General features: G+C 44.2%; 1 protein-coding gene across 3 annotated transcripts in view; it reads left to right on the top strand.

Annotated features, from left to right (window-relative positions):
* arhgef25a (Rho guanine nucleotide exchange factor (GEF) 25a) overlaps positions 1-17,195 on the top strand; it is an 88,117-nt gene that overhangs the window by 53,794 nt on the left and 17,128 nt on the right. For all 3 annotated transcript variants that reach the window (XM_084070194.1, XM_084070193.1, XM_084070195.1), the window contains 4 exons: positions 3,254-3,585; positions 7,490-7,603; positions 16,335-16,459; positions 16,740-16,806. In XM_084070194.1, coding sequence (XP_083926320.1) covers positions 3,254-3,585; positions 7,490-7,603; positions 16,335-16,459; positions 16,740-16,806 — 638 coding nt within the window. The remainder of the gene's footprint in view (positions 1-3,253; positions 3,586-7,489; positions 7,604-16,334; positions 16,460-16,739; positions 16,807-17,195) is intronic.

Here is a 17,195-nt window from a genome sequence, read left to right as displayed (position 1 = left end):
CACAATGGGCAATTGATATGCATATAGGCTAATTCCTATGTTAATGTACCTGGCGTGAGTCGGGAGCCTTTGTAAACTTTGATGAAGTGTGAATTTAAAGTAGTTTTAAATCTATGCGTGTGCCTGCACGTCCCCCTGGCCAAATAAGTGGTTGCTCGGCGTGCAACCCCATCCACTGAGCATTGCACCCCTGGTTATGATGCATTTATATACCTCATAGTACTCATCATAAAATCCTTTATAATTTGTTATAATTATTGTTATGAAGTAGTATGAATATTTAAGTAGTGTGAATATTTATGAGTGTTTATAACTATAATTAAACAGTATTATAAGCAGATTATAATAATAATTATGTTCATAATAATGCATTATAGACATGGGCTAGATGTGGGTTTTAACTAGAGGTTCCTCACACCCACGTCGTACCACCGGTCCAACCAATACGTCTGAGTCATAGTGTCGGGGGCTTTGTCAAAGTACCCGTCTGTCTGTGTCCCTTTTATGCCCATATATGGAGATCTCTGTATCTGTCAGACATTGTCCCTTTTATGCCCATATATGGAGATCCCTGATGTCATTAGTATGCCTATATAATGGGCGTATCGGGTTTGTTTATGGTTATGTGTGTCTGAGAGTTAGACTGACGTGGTCGCGGTCCGCCTGCTCGCCGGCCAGCCAGCCCTCCCATTAGCCAATTGTAATATAGGAGGAAGATTGTTTGCAGCTGTATGCATTCCATTTATATTTGAGGTCTTCACTATACACGCTTAAAGAACTTGTTTAGCTCTAGGTAGCCCGTCGTTAGAGGTTAACCTTCCAGGGTTACAGCTTTGGTGCGTTTGTTTTCCTTTCCCAGACCGCCCGGGGCGTGTGCTGTGTTGTTAAGTGTCACAGCTCCGATAGCTGTGCTCGTTTTATTTCTCCGGGCGGGCGGTACTTATTAAAAAACTAAAACTACTAATCAAACTACAGGAATCGATTACATCTATATGAAAATAATAATTACTTAAATTTACATAAAATGATCGATTTTGGGGAAATAGCCACAACAGCAATGTGCACTAATGTATTGGTTCTCAAGGTGGGGTCTGGGGACCCCAGGGGTCCTTGGGGGAGGGGGTACCAGAGGGTCCCCAGCTAAATAAGTTAATATAGCGTCACAATCATTTTAACCTCTTTGACCATATTTAATGCTTTGGCTATTCAAAAAAAGCAGATATACAAGCTCAAAGTGCGTCAAAGAACATTTTTGCAAATCGTATATATATTCTTTACCTTTATAACTCAAAACTTTCAGCGAGTGTCTGCGGGAGAGAGAGTGTTCCTCCATCCGTAAGGAGAGTGACAAACAGGGGTCAGAGGTCGGGCCGGGGGCAGAACAAGATGGATGGGAAGCAGACCTGAACTGTGTCCACACACAATAGATTAAAGACCCCCGGACACACATCTTAAGAGGAAGAGACACTATCTTGGGGAGGTCTTGAGGAAGTCAGAAGAAGGAAGGGCGAGAGGCTGGGAGGGGGGGGGGGGGGGGGGGGCGGGAGAATAGGATGAGACAGAAAAAACAAACAGACCCAAGCAAAGATCTTCCCCTCTCCTCTGAACAGGATTATGCTTGGACTTCCTGTCCCCCCCCCCCCCGCCCCACCCGACCCCCTTTCTTCCCATGTTCCTCGTGACATCACCGCAGGAGGCACTCTCCAGATTGGTCGGAGGGGGTATTTTCAGAGGCCGACGGTCACGCGACATCAAACGGCGGGCTAGCCTGACCTCCGCCGTATGCACTACCTCCATGCGGCGTGTCGGTCCCACCATGTGTTTTTATATGTACCACTCGGACATAAAATATCGGGGGAATGGGGGGGGGGGGTGTGTGTTGGGGGGGTGTTGTCTGGCTGGACTAATTTGAACCCTGGGAAATGGGAACAATGCAGTCTTGTATGGTTTGCTTAACAGCTGCACAGCTGTGTTTGAGGAAAAGAAGCCTATTTTTATTCCTTGGGTTCTTTATTTTGATTTCCCTTCGCTTCTCATCCCCCTGGACGTGTTGACGTGTCTCTTTCCTGCACGCTCCCCACCCCCCCCCCCCCCCTCACCTCCTTACGGGCGTCACGGACCACCCCGAAAACACTCCTTCAGTGTTTCTCACCTCTGGTGGTTCTGGAGGCCCAGACTTACACAACAAATCATTGCTGTCGGGCAAAAACCTCTTATCTCCATGTTGTTTTGTGTTTTTTTTTCGTAAATGAACTCCCTACTTGATCATAATACAGTGTTGCAAAAGTAGTAGAACCGCAAGCTGAGCTTGCAGATCTGCTACTTTTGCTATTTTTGGATTTGAACCGTGAAAAGTATCACTAACACTTTTTGACATATGAGGTTTCCACCCGACGGAATCGAAATATTAACTTTTTTGTTTGGTTAATATATTTTTCAAGCTTCCCCGTCGTGTACATCCTGGTAGTTTATTGCGCTCTGCATCTCTCCAAAGTATTATCTATGGCCGCCAAATACATATAATTTTGGGGGTCCTTGACTTTGAGAACCAGTGATATTATAGCAACATACGTCTTTTTTTTTTTAAATGTTCAAACACATACTGTACATATTCATAGAACCTGGAATACTAATGAGGTAAACATAGACCAAATCATTTTGAATTTTTTGATACAAATCTTCTCTTCTGTGGGGGTCCCTGGCACAAAATAATTTCAGATGGGGCGTCCGCGGCCTAATACATATCATTTTGGGTGGTCCTTGACACGAAAAAGTTTGAGAACTACTGATTTAGAAGGCATTTGTAGAATCGGTCTCAGGTCTTAACCCATTGAGACTTGAAGCCGATTCTACATGTCTTCTAAATCTCAACAGTATTCTGAAAAACGTATGTTTCAATATCAGTGGTGCTCAATCTTTTTCATGTCAAGGACCCCCAAAATTATATGTATTTGGCCGCGGACCCCCATCAAAATATGTTGTTCCAGGGACCCCCAGAAGCAAAGATTTGAGTTAAAAACTTTTCGCTTTAAATATATATATGTTCAAAGATTTGCACACATTTTCACGAATTTTCAAAAATAGCAGATCTACAAGCTCGTAGCGCGGCACTCGGTGCCGCGCTATGAGCTTGTATATCTGCTATTTTTGAATAGCCCAAACTGTAAAATAATGCTTTTTAGCTCAAATCTAAAAATGACACAGTTCCAGGTCTTAATGGGTTAACAACATTCCTCTCTCTCTCTCTTCTCAGACTCGTACTCGGCGGCGGGCAGCGAGGGCAGCATCTCCACCTCCGTGGCGTCGCTGCCGCCCCTGGCGTCGGGCAGCTCCGCCCCCAGCTCCCCGGGCTCCAGGCGGTCCGTGAGCACCCTGAAGAAGTGGCTGACCAACCCGGTCCGCAAGCTCAGCGCCGGCGGCGCCGGCGGCGGCACCTCCGCCAAGGGGGAGCGGCAGGTCCGCAAGCTGGAGGGGAAACCGCCCCCGCCTCTCCCGCCGCCGCGGAGCCACAGCCAGGACCTGGGCAGCCCGTTTGGGCCCGACGAGCCCCTCACCCTCCTGCCCGCCGTCACACACAGAGAACTGGTGAGAACCTCGCCCCGTTCGGGGGACAGCTAGCCACGAGTTTCCAGTGTCCCATGAGGCCTTGCGGTAGTCTCGCGTGGCCAGACTGTTGCCTCCCACAATTTCCAAATGTTTCCGGTCATACAGTCTGGGACTCGGGAAGCTCTGATCATGATTAGAATATAAACCGGATATGAAGCCTCCTCCCCACTTCCGTTTCGTCTTTACAGTCGCGCAAATGTATTCTAATATAAATGCAAATCATCTAAGTATATTTAGCTAGCTGCTTAGCAGAAATGGAAATAAGATAATAAAGTGTAAAGATATTTTAAAATATATTTTCGTGAACGGAAGTGCCAGCTTCCTCTTTCGGATTTCGGGAGTTGTAGTTCCAGACTCTATATAGCATTCAGAGATTGTGGAATAGTTGTCTGGCTACGCGAGACTAGTTAAGCAGTGGTGTAAAGTAGCTAAGTACATTTACTCAAGTGCTGTACTTAAGTACAATTTTGAGGTACTTTTACAGTATTTCCAATTGTCTATACTTTTACTTCTACTCCACTACAATTATTTCAAAACGAAAGTTACTAGTTACTTAGCAGATATAAATTATTACATTATAAAACATACATTAACCACTTTAGCCCTATTTTATACCTAGGCTGAGCTTGTAGATCCGCTATTTTCAAACATTTTAGTACTTTTACTGTTGGTACTTTAAGTACATTTTGATACCAATACTTTTGTACTTTTGCTCAAAAACAATTTGAATTCCGTACAGAGTACTTCTACATTTAATAATTACATTTTACACTTAATAAGCATTGATCATTAATTTGAATCAGCTGTGCGGAGGGAGATCTTGTAGGGTAAGTAAGTAGGCAGACAACAGGAAGTGATGCCCATAATTGACACACCCTCTTTTCCCCAGTAAGCTCCTTGGGAAACTTGCCTGTTGTCCAACAGTGGATGGTGGGAAGTAACTAAGTACATTTATTTCCACTTTTTTTATACCTTATACTTATCCAGTACATCTCAGAGGTAAATATTGTACTTTTTTGACAGCTTTAGTTTCTAGTTGCTTTGCAGATTTAGATTAGCGCCACACGTCGGCGTGTTGTGAGCTTGTAGATCGCTGAATGTCTCCCCCCCCCCCCCCCAGGAATAGGGACGCTATAGGGTTCATGTGGTTAAAGAAAAGACTGTGCACTCAGTGCTCCATTTAACCGCATTATTTTAATTACCAAGGCTTGGACAAGCTGTCTTCATCAGGGCGATACCCTGATGAAGACAGCTTGTCGAAACCTTGGTAATTAAAATAATCTAATTGGACCTACACTTGAGTGTGTGGCGTTCTTGTCTTCTTTGAATCTTGCTGCCAGTACCAACACCTCGTAATAAGACTTGGTGTTTGTTTGCCTACTCTTTTACTCTGCTGAATCAGGCCTACACACACACACACACACACACACACACACACACACACACACACACACACACACACACACACACACACACACACACACACACTGTATATTGATTTTTTCTTTCTTTTTACTTCTCTCTCTCTTTTTTTTTCACTTTGTGATAGTCAGATGCACCTAATAAATCAAATGCAACATCATCATTATTATTATTATTATAGTCTAGGTGTAACAATGTTTTTTCTCAGGTCACATGCATTAAGTAAAGATAATCTTCCTTGAAATGCGGCATTTGACACGGACCTCCTCGTAAGTCAACTGGAGCGTAGAGTGTGTTTCCCACACTGTGACTGTCCCATTATGTAAAGGTCATTGTGTTGAACTGGTTATGAAGTAAATAGACAAAGGATTAGTCTTATGATATCGTCTCTGTCGGCTGAAACCTCACATGTCCAAAACTGTTACTCTTTTGGATTCAAATTCAAAAATAGCTTCCAAACGCGGCGCGAATGCGGATCTACTACTTTTGATGCGACGCTGTCGTATGATCAAGTAGGGCGTTAATTTAACCCATTAAGATCTGAAGCTGATTCTACAAATATCTTGTCTGGAAAACTTATGTTTCTATATCAGTGGGGCTCAAACCTTTTCATGTCAAGGACCCCCAAAATTATATGTATTTGGCCGCCGACCCCCATCTCAAAATATTTTGTTCCAGGGACGCCCCAGAAGCCAAGATTTGAGTTACAAATGTTCGCTTTTAAAGAATATATATTCAAAGATTTGTACACATTTTCACACATTTTCAAAAATAGCAAATCTACAAGCTAGTAGCACGGCACTCGGAGCTTGTATATACTGCTATTTTTGAAGTGTAAAATAATGCTTTTTTTGCTCAAATCAAAAATGACACCGATGCGTTCCAGGTTTAATGGGTTAAGCAAAAAACACAAAGAGTTAATGTATGGAGATAAGAGGTCTCTGCCCGACTGCAACAATATACTGTAAATATAAACTAAAAGTGGTTGTCCCAAATGCGGTGTGTTTGCACTGGGTGCTTCAGCTATCACACCAGACACTGGTTGAAAAAGTACTCACATTTCAATACTGCAATGTAGAAATACTCTGTTACAAGTAAATGTCCGGAATTCTAAATTTACTTGAGTAAAAGTACAAAGGTATTGGTATCAAAATATACTTAAAGTACCAAAAGTTGAAAGTACTCATTATGCATAATATCCCATTTCACAAGTTTTCAAATGGCGATGCAACGCATTGTTAGCTTGTAGACCGTCTATTTTCAAATTGCCGAAATATATATAGGGCTGATGTGGTTAGTGTATGTTTGTTTTGTAATAATAATCAAGATCTACATAGTAACTAGTAACTAACTAGCTGTAAAATAATTGTAGTGGAGTAAAAAGTACAATATTTGCCTTTGAGATGTAGTGGAGTTAAGAAGTATAAAGGAAACACTCAAGTAAAGTAAAACATATCTCAAAATTGTCCTTAAATACAGTACTTGAGTAAATGTACTTAGTTACTTTACACTTCTGCACCAGACAACTGGCTTGATATAAAGTGTTAAGGGGTGAGAGTGGTGGCAGCAGGTGATGTCACCGGTTATATAAGAGCAACGGTACTGGCTCAGCCCCAAGGAAGGACCACACTATATGTGACACTGTGACTGTCACCATGCACCCTGAGTCCTGACACAAGCAGCGTGTTCTTTTTCTGCGGTGTGGGTTTTGTGTAGGAGAGTGTGTGTGTGTGTGTGTGTGTGTGTGTGTGTGTGTGTGTGTCTCTCTCTTTGTGTGCGTGGGTGTTCGTCATTATGCTGACATGGTAAGGATAATTCCTTTTAACAGGTCGTTCATGAAAGTCCTTGCGGTCTTGTTTCCAATGAGAACCTGTGAGCAATTAGGGGTTAAGAGTCTTGCTCAGGGACAAATTTCATTTCATCGACACATATGCTGACCTGGCCTGGAATCAAACCTGTGGCTACCAGGGCCTCTGGCTCCATAGGCGGGCTCACTAACCACTCAGCTATGGCCGCCCCTATGGTGATATAGTCACAGTCAAATCCCCTGTGTTAACTTAACTCTGAGTGTCCAAATGTAACCGGGATACAAGAAGAGTGGGCACTAAGGAAGAGTTGGCTATTTTTTCCCCAAATATTTGAGAAATAATCTTGAGTAATGTAAAATATGCATGATTTGAACACGCACGGTACATCATTATCAGACCTAAATGTACCCTTCAACTTCTTATTTATGCCCACAAGAAATATTAGGCCTTAATTGTCGAATGTGAATCATGTATACTTTACATTACATAAGACCATTTCCCAAATATTTTATCTTTTAACATTTTGGAAATTCTTTCCTTCCTGTTACCGATAAATGAACGTGTGCGGTGCGTGTGCATGCACCACACCAGTGCTGCATTGCACTAATAATGTTGTTTGTTGTATGTGTGCTTGTTGTGTGTGTGTGTTTCAGGAGTGGAAAGATGGCCTGGCCAGCCCAGAGGACCTGTCCCCTGCTACGCTACATTCCCCAAGCTACATCCTCACCGATTCGCTGATGGGCTGCACCTCCCTGGCGCACACGCAGGTCAGTTCACACGTACTGTAAGATACACAACATCATTGGTGCTCAAAGTGGGGTACGGGGACCCCCAGGGGTCCTTGGGGGGGTTCCAGGGGGTCCCCTGCAAAATGAGTCAATATACCATGACAATAATTTTAACCTATTATACTTTGGCTATTCAAAGATAGCAGATATACAAGGTCATGACGCGGCACCGAGTGCCGCGCTATGAGCTTGTAGATCTGCTATTTTTGAAAAATCGTGAAAATGTTTGCAAACCTTTGAATATATATATATTTTTAAGCGAACATTTGTGACTCAAATCTTTGCTTCTGGGGGTCCCTGGAACAAAATATTTGAGGTGGGGGTCCGCGGCCAAATATAATTTTAGGGGTCCTTGACATCAAAACGTTTTATGAACCACTGCACTACATATTATAGCGATGTCATTAAAAAAAGAGAGAGAGGTTTATTCTGCACGTTGCATACTCTCCCTGTACACTGTATGCCTCTCGCACTGAGTCATTTGTCATGACGGTTAATGAGAAGTTCCCGAGTCAAAGAACCACCGCATTGAGAAAGGTCACGGTGAAACGACCACTTTAAAAACCCATAAGTAATCGACTCTATACTAGGTCCGCTCCATTTTTCCCCTCCACATTTAATCTCTTTGCCGAAAACAGCCGATCTGCAAGCTCACAGCGCACGGCATGCGGCCCGTTGTGAGCTTGTACATTGGCTGTTCTCGCGGAACGTTCTCTCCAGAACAGCGACGCTATGGCCTTCATGTGGTTCAGAGTGTTGGTTGGTGGAGTGCGAGGTGTACAGGTATACTGTACGAGTGTACGTATGGCTCCAGCAGGGCTGCTGACCCAGGAGTCTTTGGCATAGAGGTCGTGTCGCCTCGTCACCCAGATGGTGGATGGTGACCCTCCCAGCAGGAACCTGAGAAGAGGGTGAGAGAGGGGAGAGAGAGAGAGAGAGAGAGAGAGAGAGAGGGGGGGGGGGTGGGGGGGGGGGGGGGAGTGGAAGAGAGTGGAGTGGGAAAGAGCAGAAGAATATTGCAAAAAAATGGAGGAGAACGAATGGAGGTGGAGTGATGCAAAAAAGCATGAAAGCAGGCTCGCTCCCAATTTTCCACCGTAATCTGAAGACTCACCTCTTCAGACTCCGCCTCTGCCCTTAGCACTTGACCTAGATATGACGACCAATCATGCAGACACACCGTGGTCATTTGTTCTCATGCTTTTGATACTTAGGTTTGTTTATTTTCTTGATGGCATGTTATTAGGCAGACGCTAACAGATTGCGGAACTAAAACACATATAAATCACATTGATGCATCGAGGTTCAGCTAGTGGATGTTTGGCAAGTCTTGCGAGATGCAAGAACTGCCAAACCGAACGATGGTATAATAAAGCACTGACGAAATTCTCTTATGACATCATTTTGTTCTCGTTGACCTCCCGAAAGCAGAACAAGGTTCATGTTGGGTTGGAGTATAACTGCAGCCTGTAGACACACACCATCTCATTAACCCATTAAAACCGGGAAAGCATCTTTAGCTATATATATATATATAGAGCAACATAAGTGTTTCAGAAAAAAACGAATTTGCAGATATTCTCTACATCTGGTATTGTTTTTAACATTTTTGAAAAATCCTGAAAGTGTTTGAACACATTTTTACTTTATACTTTTTATCCCTCGATTTTGTGACCCTTTTTTCACCTGGTGCCAATTTGCTAAGTGATCCTGGGCACTACACTCCCCCCACCAGCCTAGGGAGGCCAGGGCCGAGCTCATGCCTCCTTCAATGCATGAGAGCCAACTGACCTTCTTGTCACCTGACAGGGGGGAGTTTCCCTGGTAGGACGTAGCGCGTGGAAGGAACACGTTATTCCAACCAGTTCCCTTCCCCTCCATCAGGCACCCCGGCTGACCAGGGGGAGGCATTATAGTGACCAAGATTACTACATGTTTTTGTGAGGGTATTAAGTACCCTAGGAGACACGGGGAGAACATGCAAACTCCACACAGAGTAGGCCCTTTCGCCAACCCCACCTAGGGTTGAACACATTTTTAACACAAATCTTCTCTTCTGGGAGTCCCTGATGGCACAAAATATTTTCAGATGGGGGTCCGCGGCCAAATACATATCATTTTGGGGGGTCTTCCGTGGCACGAAAAAGTTTGAGAACTACTAGGGTGTGTGTGGGTGACCTGTGCCCCTGTAAAGACAGTGAGACGCCACCTCAGGCCACCCGGTCAGCCTGTCCCTTTATTCTAAAAAATCAATAGACCATCATGCTTCATGTTCCGAGGAGACGCTCAGCTGCTGGTTCTTTTCAGCTGACCCAGCAGACGGTGCTCAGAGGAGGAGTGGCGATGATGATGATGATGATGATGATGATGTCCTCAGTCAGGATCCGGGCTGGCGGGGAGGTGACATCAGTGCTCTAGTGTCACCACGGGGCCCCTCAGCTCAGATTCTGAGAATGACTCAACTCCGCCACTGTGCTGTACTGCCCATTAGAGATGTGGGCTATCAAACGAAACAAGCACACGTACAGGCAAAAAATGAACGCACGCTTTCCATCCTAAGCAGCACCAGTGGTGTGAAGTAACTAAGTACATGTACTCGAGTGCTGTACTTAAGAACAATGTTGAGGTATTTTTTACTTTAATGGAGTATTTTAAATTTTCCACACTCTTACTTCTACTCCACTACATCCCAGAGGAAAATATTGCACTTTTACGTCCTATATACATTTTGGCCATTTGAAAATAGCCGATCTACAAGCTCATTTTAGCTGCTATTTTACAAAAGACTTTTATACATTATATACATTTTATACATTTGAAAACTTGTGAAATGGGACATTCTGCATAATGAGTACTTTCTACTTTTGGTACTTTAAGTGTATACATTTTGATACCAATACTTTTGTACTTTTACTCAAGTAAATTTTGGATTCCGGACTTTTCAAGTAAAACATGTGAGTACTTTTTCCACCACTGAGCAGCACACATTGGCAGATGCACAAACACGGACACACTCGAGACAACCACGCACGCACGCACGCACGCACGCAAACGCACACGCACACACACGCACACGCCAGAGCAGATCAATGCAGTCAATGCAAAAGGACATGCCTGGAGATACATTAGGTAATGGCGCTGGCTGGCAACTGGCGATGAAAGATGATGATCCTGGTTCCTGAGAACTGACAGAGAACACAATGTGCACACATACTCATATTCTCATATTCTCTCATTATTCTCATGCTACATACTTGTGGCTATGGGAACTCTCTGAATGCTGTGGGATGATGGAACTGAATATAAAGACTGATGGGAGGGGCTGGATAGGACAACAGGGATATAAGCCGGCAGGAACTGCTGGGCAAAGCCCTAAAAAGTACCACAGCAACAACTAATGTGATTATAGGAGTTTAAGAAGAATTTAGGCCTTGTAGCTATTGTTTTGGTACAGCCTGTCTTGTTATGGTTCAGCTTGTCCTTGTAGCAGCTGGTATGACTATGGTCTGATTCCTGTGTTGGTTGGCAGAACTACCGTACCACCAACCTTATTATTATTTTATTTTTTTGGATTTCTTTTTGGCCTTTTTTATGCCTATATTGATAGGATAGTAGGTTGACAGGAAATGGGGAGTGACATGCAGCAAAGGCTGTCGGGAATCGAGACTCGAACCCGCGGCGCGCTGTCAGGCTACTTCGGAGCCTACAGTAGGTGCCCGGACCACTACGCCAGTGGTCCGGGCCCTGTACCACCGACCTGAGTGTCATTGTACTTCTCCTCATGATATCATGTACATTAAAGCATAAGGTCAACACCTAGAATATTGTCTCTGACTCCTATTGCCTCATTAATTACCGATGTATCCAGAATTCCACGACAGTACACAGTCAAATACAGAGTGTTCATTTAACCACATGAACCCTGCCGTCTCTATTTGGTCTGTGTCATCATTACTATAGGCAAAAAGGTTCAAATAACTTCAAACATTGCTTAAGTAACAGATCTACGAGCTTACAATCCGTCGTGAATCTAGGGGTGAGCTCGTAGATTGGCTATTTTCACTATTCAAAAAACAATAGGGCTTAAGTTAACTTTGATAGTGTGAAAATAGGCCCTCTGGGTTCATTTGTCATCTTTCTGGGGTAAATTAATACTCCGGATTCCACTGTTTATAGTGCCCTCCATCCGTGACTGGATGCGAGAACACTGAGGTAAGTTTATGTTTTAGTCTCAGCGACCTGACGTAATGTTCCTTTAATGGCACTGATTCAGTAGACAACAAAATGAGATAGGGGTGAGGTCAGCGTTTTTACTGCTAGCACAGTTAAGAGAAAGCGCGAGAGAGAGAGAGAGAGAGAGAGAGAGAGAGAGAGAGAGAGCAGGCGACAGAGGGAGGGAGCGAGGGAGAGAGAGAGAACATTAAGCTATGTAGGTCAGGTGTCTCAGGGCAGTTGTTTGTGTTATTGCCCTCTACCCTACCTCTAGAGACCATATGAGTCCTTTTGAGAAACCTCTTATCTCCATATTCTAACTTTTTTTGTTGTCTGTTTTTTTGTAAATTGACGCCCTATTTGATCATACCACAGCGTCACACAAAAGCATCAAAAGGAGCAGATCCGCAAGCTCGAAATTTGAGCTTGTAGATCTGCTACTTTTAGCGTTTTTTTTTACCTGAAAAGTAACTGTTTTGGACATATGAGATTTCAGCCCGACAGAGACGATATGATCTCCATTCTCCTTCACTTCTAGTCCCCCTTCTCTTCTCTGCTGCTGGTAATCTGATCAGGCGACTGCGGCAGAGAGCTGCACAGCTTTCTGATCGAATGTTTATTGTTTATCGGTCAATGGAAAAAGTCCTTGGAATGATATGTAAGCAAGACAAACAAACTGGAGCTACTAGAATGCTGCAGCTTCGGACGCAGATCGTAGCCTGCAGTGTTTACTCCAGAACGGGCATTTCAGGAAGAATGGTTTGGACAGGCTCTCGTGTGGAAACACAGAGGAACACAGAACATTTTCTGTTTCTCCACAGAAACAGGAAAAGAGGGTTGAAATGTTGCAAAAATATTGAGGTAGAACATAACAGAGTTGTTATCACCAGTTCTCCTAGCCTTTTTACCTTTTTACTCTCTCTCTCTCTCTCTCTCTCTCTCTCTCTCTCTCTCTCTCTCTCTCTCTCTCTCTCTCTCTCTCTCTCTCTCTCTCTCTCTCTCTCAGTTTTTCCTTCAAGAAAAGTTGACAAGTCTTGGCTTTTAATCGAAAATCACAGATTTGACTTTGACTTCTGGGTAGGAAAACAAAACAGAGGCAGCAGAGGGAGTGGAACATGGGGGGGGTGGGGTGGGGGGGTGGGGTTGGGGTGCCAGAGCACATCTGGAAATGATCAGGGAGCTGCAGGAAGACCTGACAGCCAAGCTGGAAGCACTGCGACTGGGGCAAGGGGAGCCAGGGGAGCTAGGGCCTGTGTGGAGGTCCCCTATCCCTCTCTCTCTCTCTCTCTCTCTGTCCCCCTCTGTCTAATATTTTGTCTGTTTCCTTTTACCACTCTGTCTCTCGACCACTCTCTCCCTCATTCCCACTTTTGCCCTCCCTTCCCAGAACACACACACACACACACACACACACACACACACACACACACACACACACACACACACACACACACACACACACACACACACACACACACACACACACACACACACACACACACACACACACACACACACACACACAGAGAGAGAGAGAGACTAAATGGAATAGACAAAATAGAATATGTATCAACAACTCTCCTTTCAGACAGACAGCAGGTGAACAAGTTAAACCAGGGCACAGCAGCACATAGGTGATGAAGTCTGCCCTGATCTCTATCCATCTATTTATTTATTTCTCAATCAGACTGCAGTCTGCCAAGGGACTTTAGGGGATTACGTATGGCTCTGGTGTGTTTCATTATGTAGGTGTGTGTGTGTGTGTGTGTGTGTGTGTGTGTGTGTGTGTGTGTGTGTGTGTGTGTGTGTGTGTGTGTGTGTGTGTGTGTGTGTGTGTCTGTGTGTGTGTGTGTGTGTGTTTGTATTACTATACTTGCGAGGACCAAGTATAGTAGAAGTTGAAGAAATATACATTGTGAGGACCGTTTTCCTGGTCCTCACAAGACAAATGGTTGTTTTATAGTTAAAAAAAAACATTTTTAGAGATAAGTTTACAATTAGAAAAAACATGCAGGTTAGGTTTAGGGATTGGAATTAGAGTTAAACATGATTTATACTTACTTGAGCGCCAGTGTCGTGCACCGAAAAACTGTTTTCCGGCTTTAGGCTTACGGTTAAAAATGGCAAAATATATATATTTTTAAATGACATTCATAAAATGGCTGTCCTAAAGCGTTGACGTCCTCACAAGTATAGTAATACAAACGTGTGCGTGTGCGTGTGCGCGTGTGTCTAAAGCGGAGGAGAGATTCTCCTTGGCTGGGACACCGGGACACTGAGGCATGGAGGTGAGGACAGATGGCCGCTCACTCCCATAGGTTTACATAGTCAGGAGAGAGTGAATAAGGCTAAACACAAATGTCCCAACACGGACAGACAGGACTCAGTAGGGGCTAAAAATAGAAAGAGACTGTCTGCGTGTGTGGTGTGGGGGAGATGTACAGGGAGATAGTGAGTCGTTTGTTGACCATATAAAGGAGGGATTGTCCATATTGTCAGAGTGAGGTTGCTTGGACAAACAGGCGTCAAATGCAGGAATGGGGCCATGTGTGTATCCATTGGAGTTTTTAAGCCTCGGTTATAGTTGCTCGTCAGTTTCGTGTAACCGATCTACAAGCTCAGAACGCGCCGCACCTGAGCTTGTAGATCTGCTATTTTCGGTGCGGGACACCAGCGTGCAGCTAGGTATAAATCAGTATTTAAGCTGTTATTCAGATGGCTGCTATTCTTTGCTCTGCAGTGTTCTGTCTGAACCAGGCTTTACCACTTCGTCGCGTGAACCCGTTCCACAAATCAAAGATGTTGATCATTCGTCTTTTCTCGCTTGTCAAAAGACTATGAATCGGCCTTTAAGTGATGCTAGTACTCTGTTGGCTTTGTTGCGGTCTATACAATGCCTTCATGTTTATACCAGGACCCCCCACACACACACACACACACACACACACACACACACACACACACACACACACACACACACACACACACACACACACACACACACACACACACACACACACACACATGCAGACACACATGCACAGGAAACAACATCAATTCCAGGAAAAAGTGTGAAAAAGAGGTCATGTTTACGCCTCGTTTAGATCAGAACTACCTATGTTTATACTGTACAGCGCTCTGCTTTCAGGATGGGAGGCAGTAGTAAGCACCAAGGAATGTTGAAGTAGTGGTGAGCACAGCACGGCAGCACGCTGGCACTTCAGACTATATCATCTGACTCTGCGAGCCGTTTGCACATAATAGCAGTGCCTGCAATATCCCTTGGTGATAAAGAATGGGGAAAATGTCACGCAATAAATCCATACAGGGTCATGTGGCGCTGCGCAAACTTTCTTTTATTCATTCATCCGTGAGCCCAGCGGGTGAACACATGTTGTATATACCTCTCTCTGTCTCTGCATCTGTCTCTCTCTCTCTCTCTGACTCCCCCACCCAATCTTCATCTCTTTCCATCTATCTTTGGGTGGTGTGTCCACTTAGGGCTGCAACTATCAATTAATTTCCTAGCGATTATTATCGAATGATCAAAAAAAAAACATGGGTTTATATATCTATGAATCGATTAACTACTTAAAGCTCTATTATGTCTTTTTTGTGTGTGAATACAAAGTCATTTTGTACAATCTGTACGGTAGAGTATGTTAATACAATATAACTTATTACAATTGGGGGTGGTTGTATTTGGTCTCCTTGCTCTGCATGCACAACTGTGTCATTCGATAAAAGCGACTGAAGAAGCGGCTGTACAGCTATGTATGGCACGGATCGTGCGACAACGTATCGTTCAGCCTTTTACTGGTGATCTGATCCCCTTAGCGGTGTGTCGCTGTTACCTGCAGCTTCTGCCTGCTTCTCCCTGGTCACCATGGCAACCCTACACATCATTAACCCATTATCTGAGGCACGCCCCCCCCCCCCCCCCCCCCCATCTGAAAATGTTTTGTGCCAGGGACCCCCAGAAGAGAAGATTTGTGTTAAAAGCACTTTCAAGGTTTTTCCAAAAATAGCAGATGTACAAACACGAAGTGAGCTAGTATATCTGCTATCAGGTAGCTCTCGTGCACATCCAGGGTGGAGGTGCTGGTTTGGCAAGATGATGCATATAAGAAAACCTCCCACTGCTTCTCGCACACTCCAATGACGATGGACAGGACTCACTTCATGCTTCATTTTTGTTTTTATTTTCTGCACTGTGCAGAAAATAAAAAGTGTGTGGTCCCTTCCTGAGAGAAGCAGTGGGAGGTTTTCTGTCTTATAAAATCTAAAACGACACAGATGCTTTCCCGGATTGAAATGGGTTAACCATCTCTCTCTCTCTTCCTCTTTTATCTCTCTCTCTCTCTCATCCTCTCCCCTTCCTCGTTTTATCTCTCAACCCACGAATCCACGATACACTTGAGACCGCGTGACCATCTGTTGTTTTGTAACTCTTTCTCATCCCGGTCTGTGACCTCGCTGTCTGTCTGTCCCCCCACAGGACACTCAGTCCACCAATGTCCTGCCCGAGGACAACGTCTCCGTCCTGATGGACGACACGTGCAGCCAGTGGTCGGCCGCCGCAGACACCGAGGAGGAGAGGAGCCTTGCGTTGGAGAAGAGCGTGTACGTATACGCAACATGCTTGCATCAAAGCAGTGCCATGACCCGTTAAAGGAGTAGTTCACCCCAAAAAATAACTACTCCTTTAAAGTGCGATCTTTAACATCTGTAGCAATACTGTGTTCAGTCAAACATAACAGAATATGCACAGAATATACACAGTGTTAATTGACCCATTTGTAACTCTGACAGTGTACAAATGGAACCAAATGGACCCTGATGGCATGTGACATTATGGTAGCGTTTTTTTGGCTAATCTTCACTGTTTGATTTCTCTGTGCAGGTATGTACTGAAGGAGCTAATCGAGACAGAGAAACACTACGTGACGGACCTGGGACTCATTGTGGAGGTAGAACAAATAACAACACATGACTGTTTTGTTGCATATCATTAGCCTATATTTCTCAGTCTCAGTAGCACTGTCTAGAGACTAATGGATACATTAACACATAGTTTCTTTTCTGTATACTCTAGAGCCTCTTAAAGGATGACTTCACCCATTTTCAACCTATCTTCGTATAATAGGTCCTAGCTAATGCTCCTGATAAAATGTCTCATAGGAGGGCTGTGGACACTTCAGAAACCTGTCTACCAGTGACATCATCTTTAGGCAGTTTTTCCCCCCAAGATTTCAATTTTATTTTATTTTATTAACGCGAGAACAATGGCTTTCATTATAGCACGCTAATGCTTTCTAGCAATAGAAAGCCTGCCGTTTCTATTAGCTTGGATTCCCCA

The sequence above is a fragment of the Gymnoscopelus microlampas genome (genome assembly GCF_963454915.1).
Source record: "Gymnoscopelus microlampas genome assembly, chromosome: 10".
Taxonomy (NCBI): Eukaryota; Metazoa; Chordata; class Actinopteri; order Myctophiformes; family Myctophidae; genus Gymnoscopelus; species Gymnoscopelus microlampas.
Note: the sequence above shows the minus strand (reverse complement) of the source record. Positions and strands in the feature narration are given on the sequence as shown.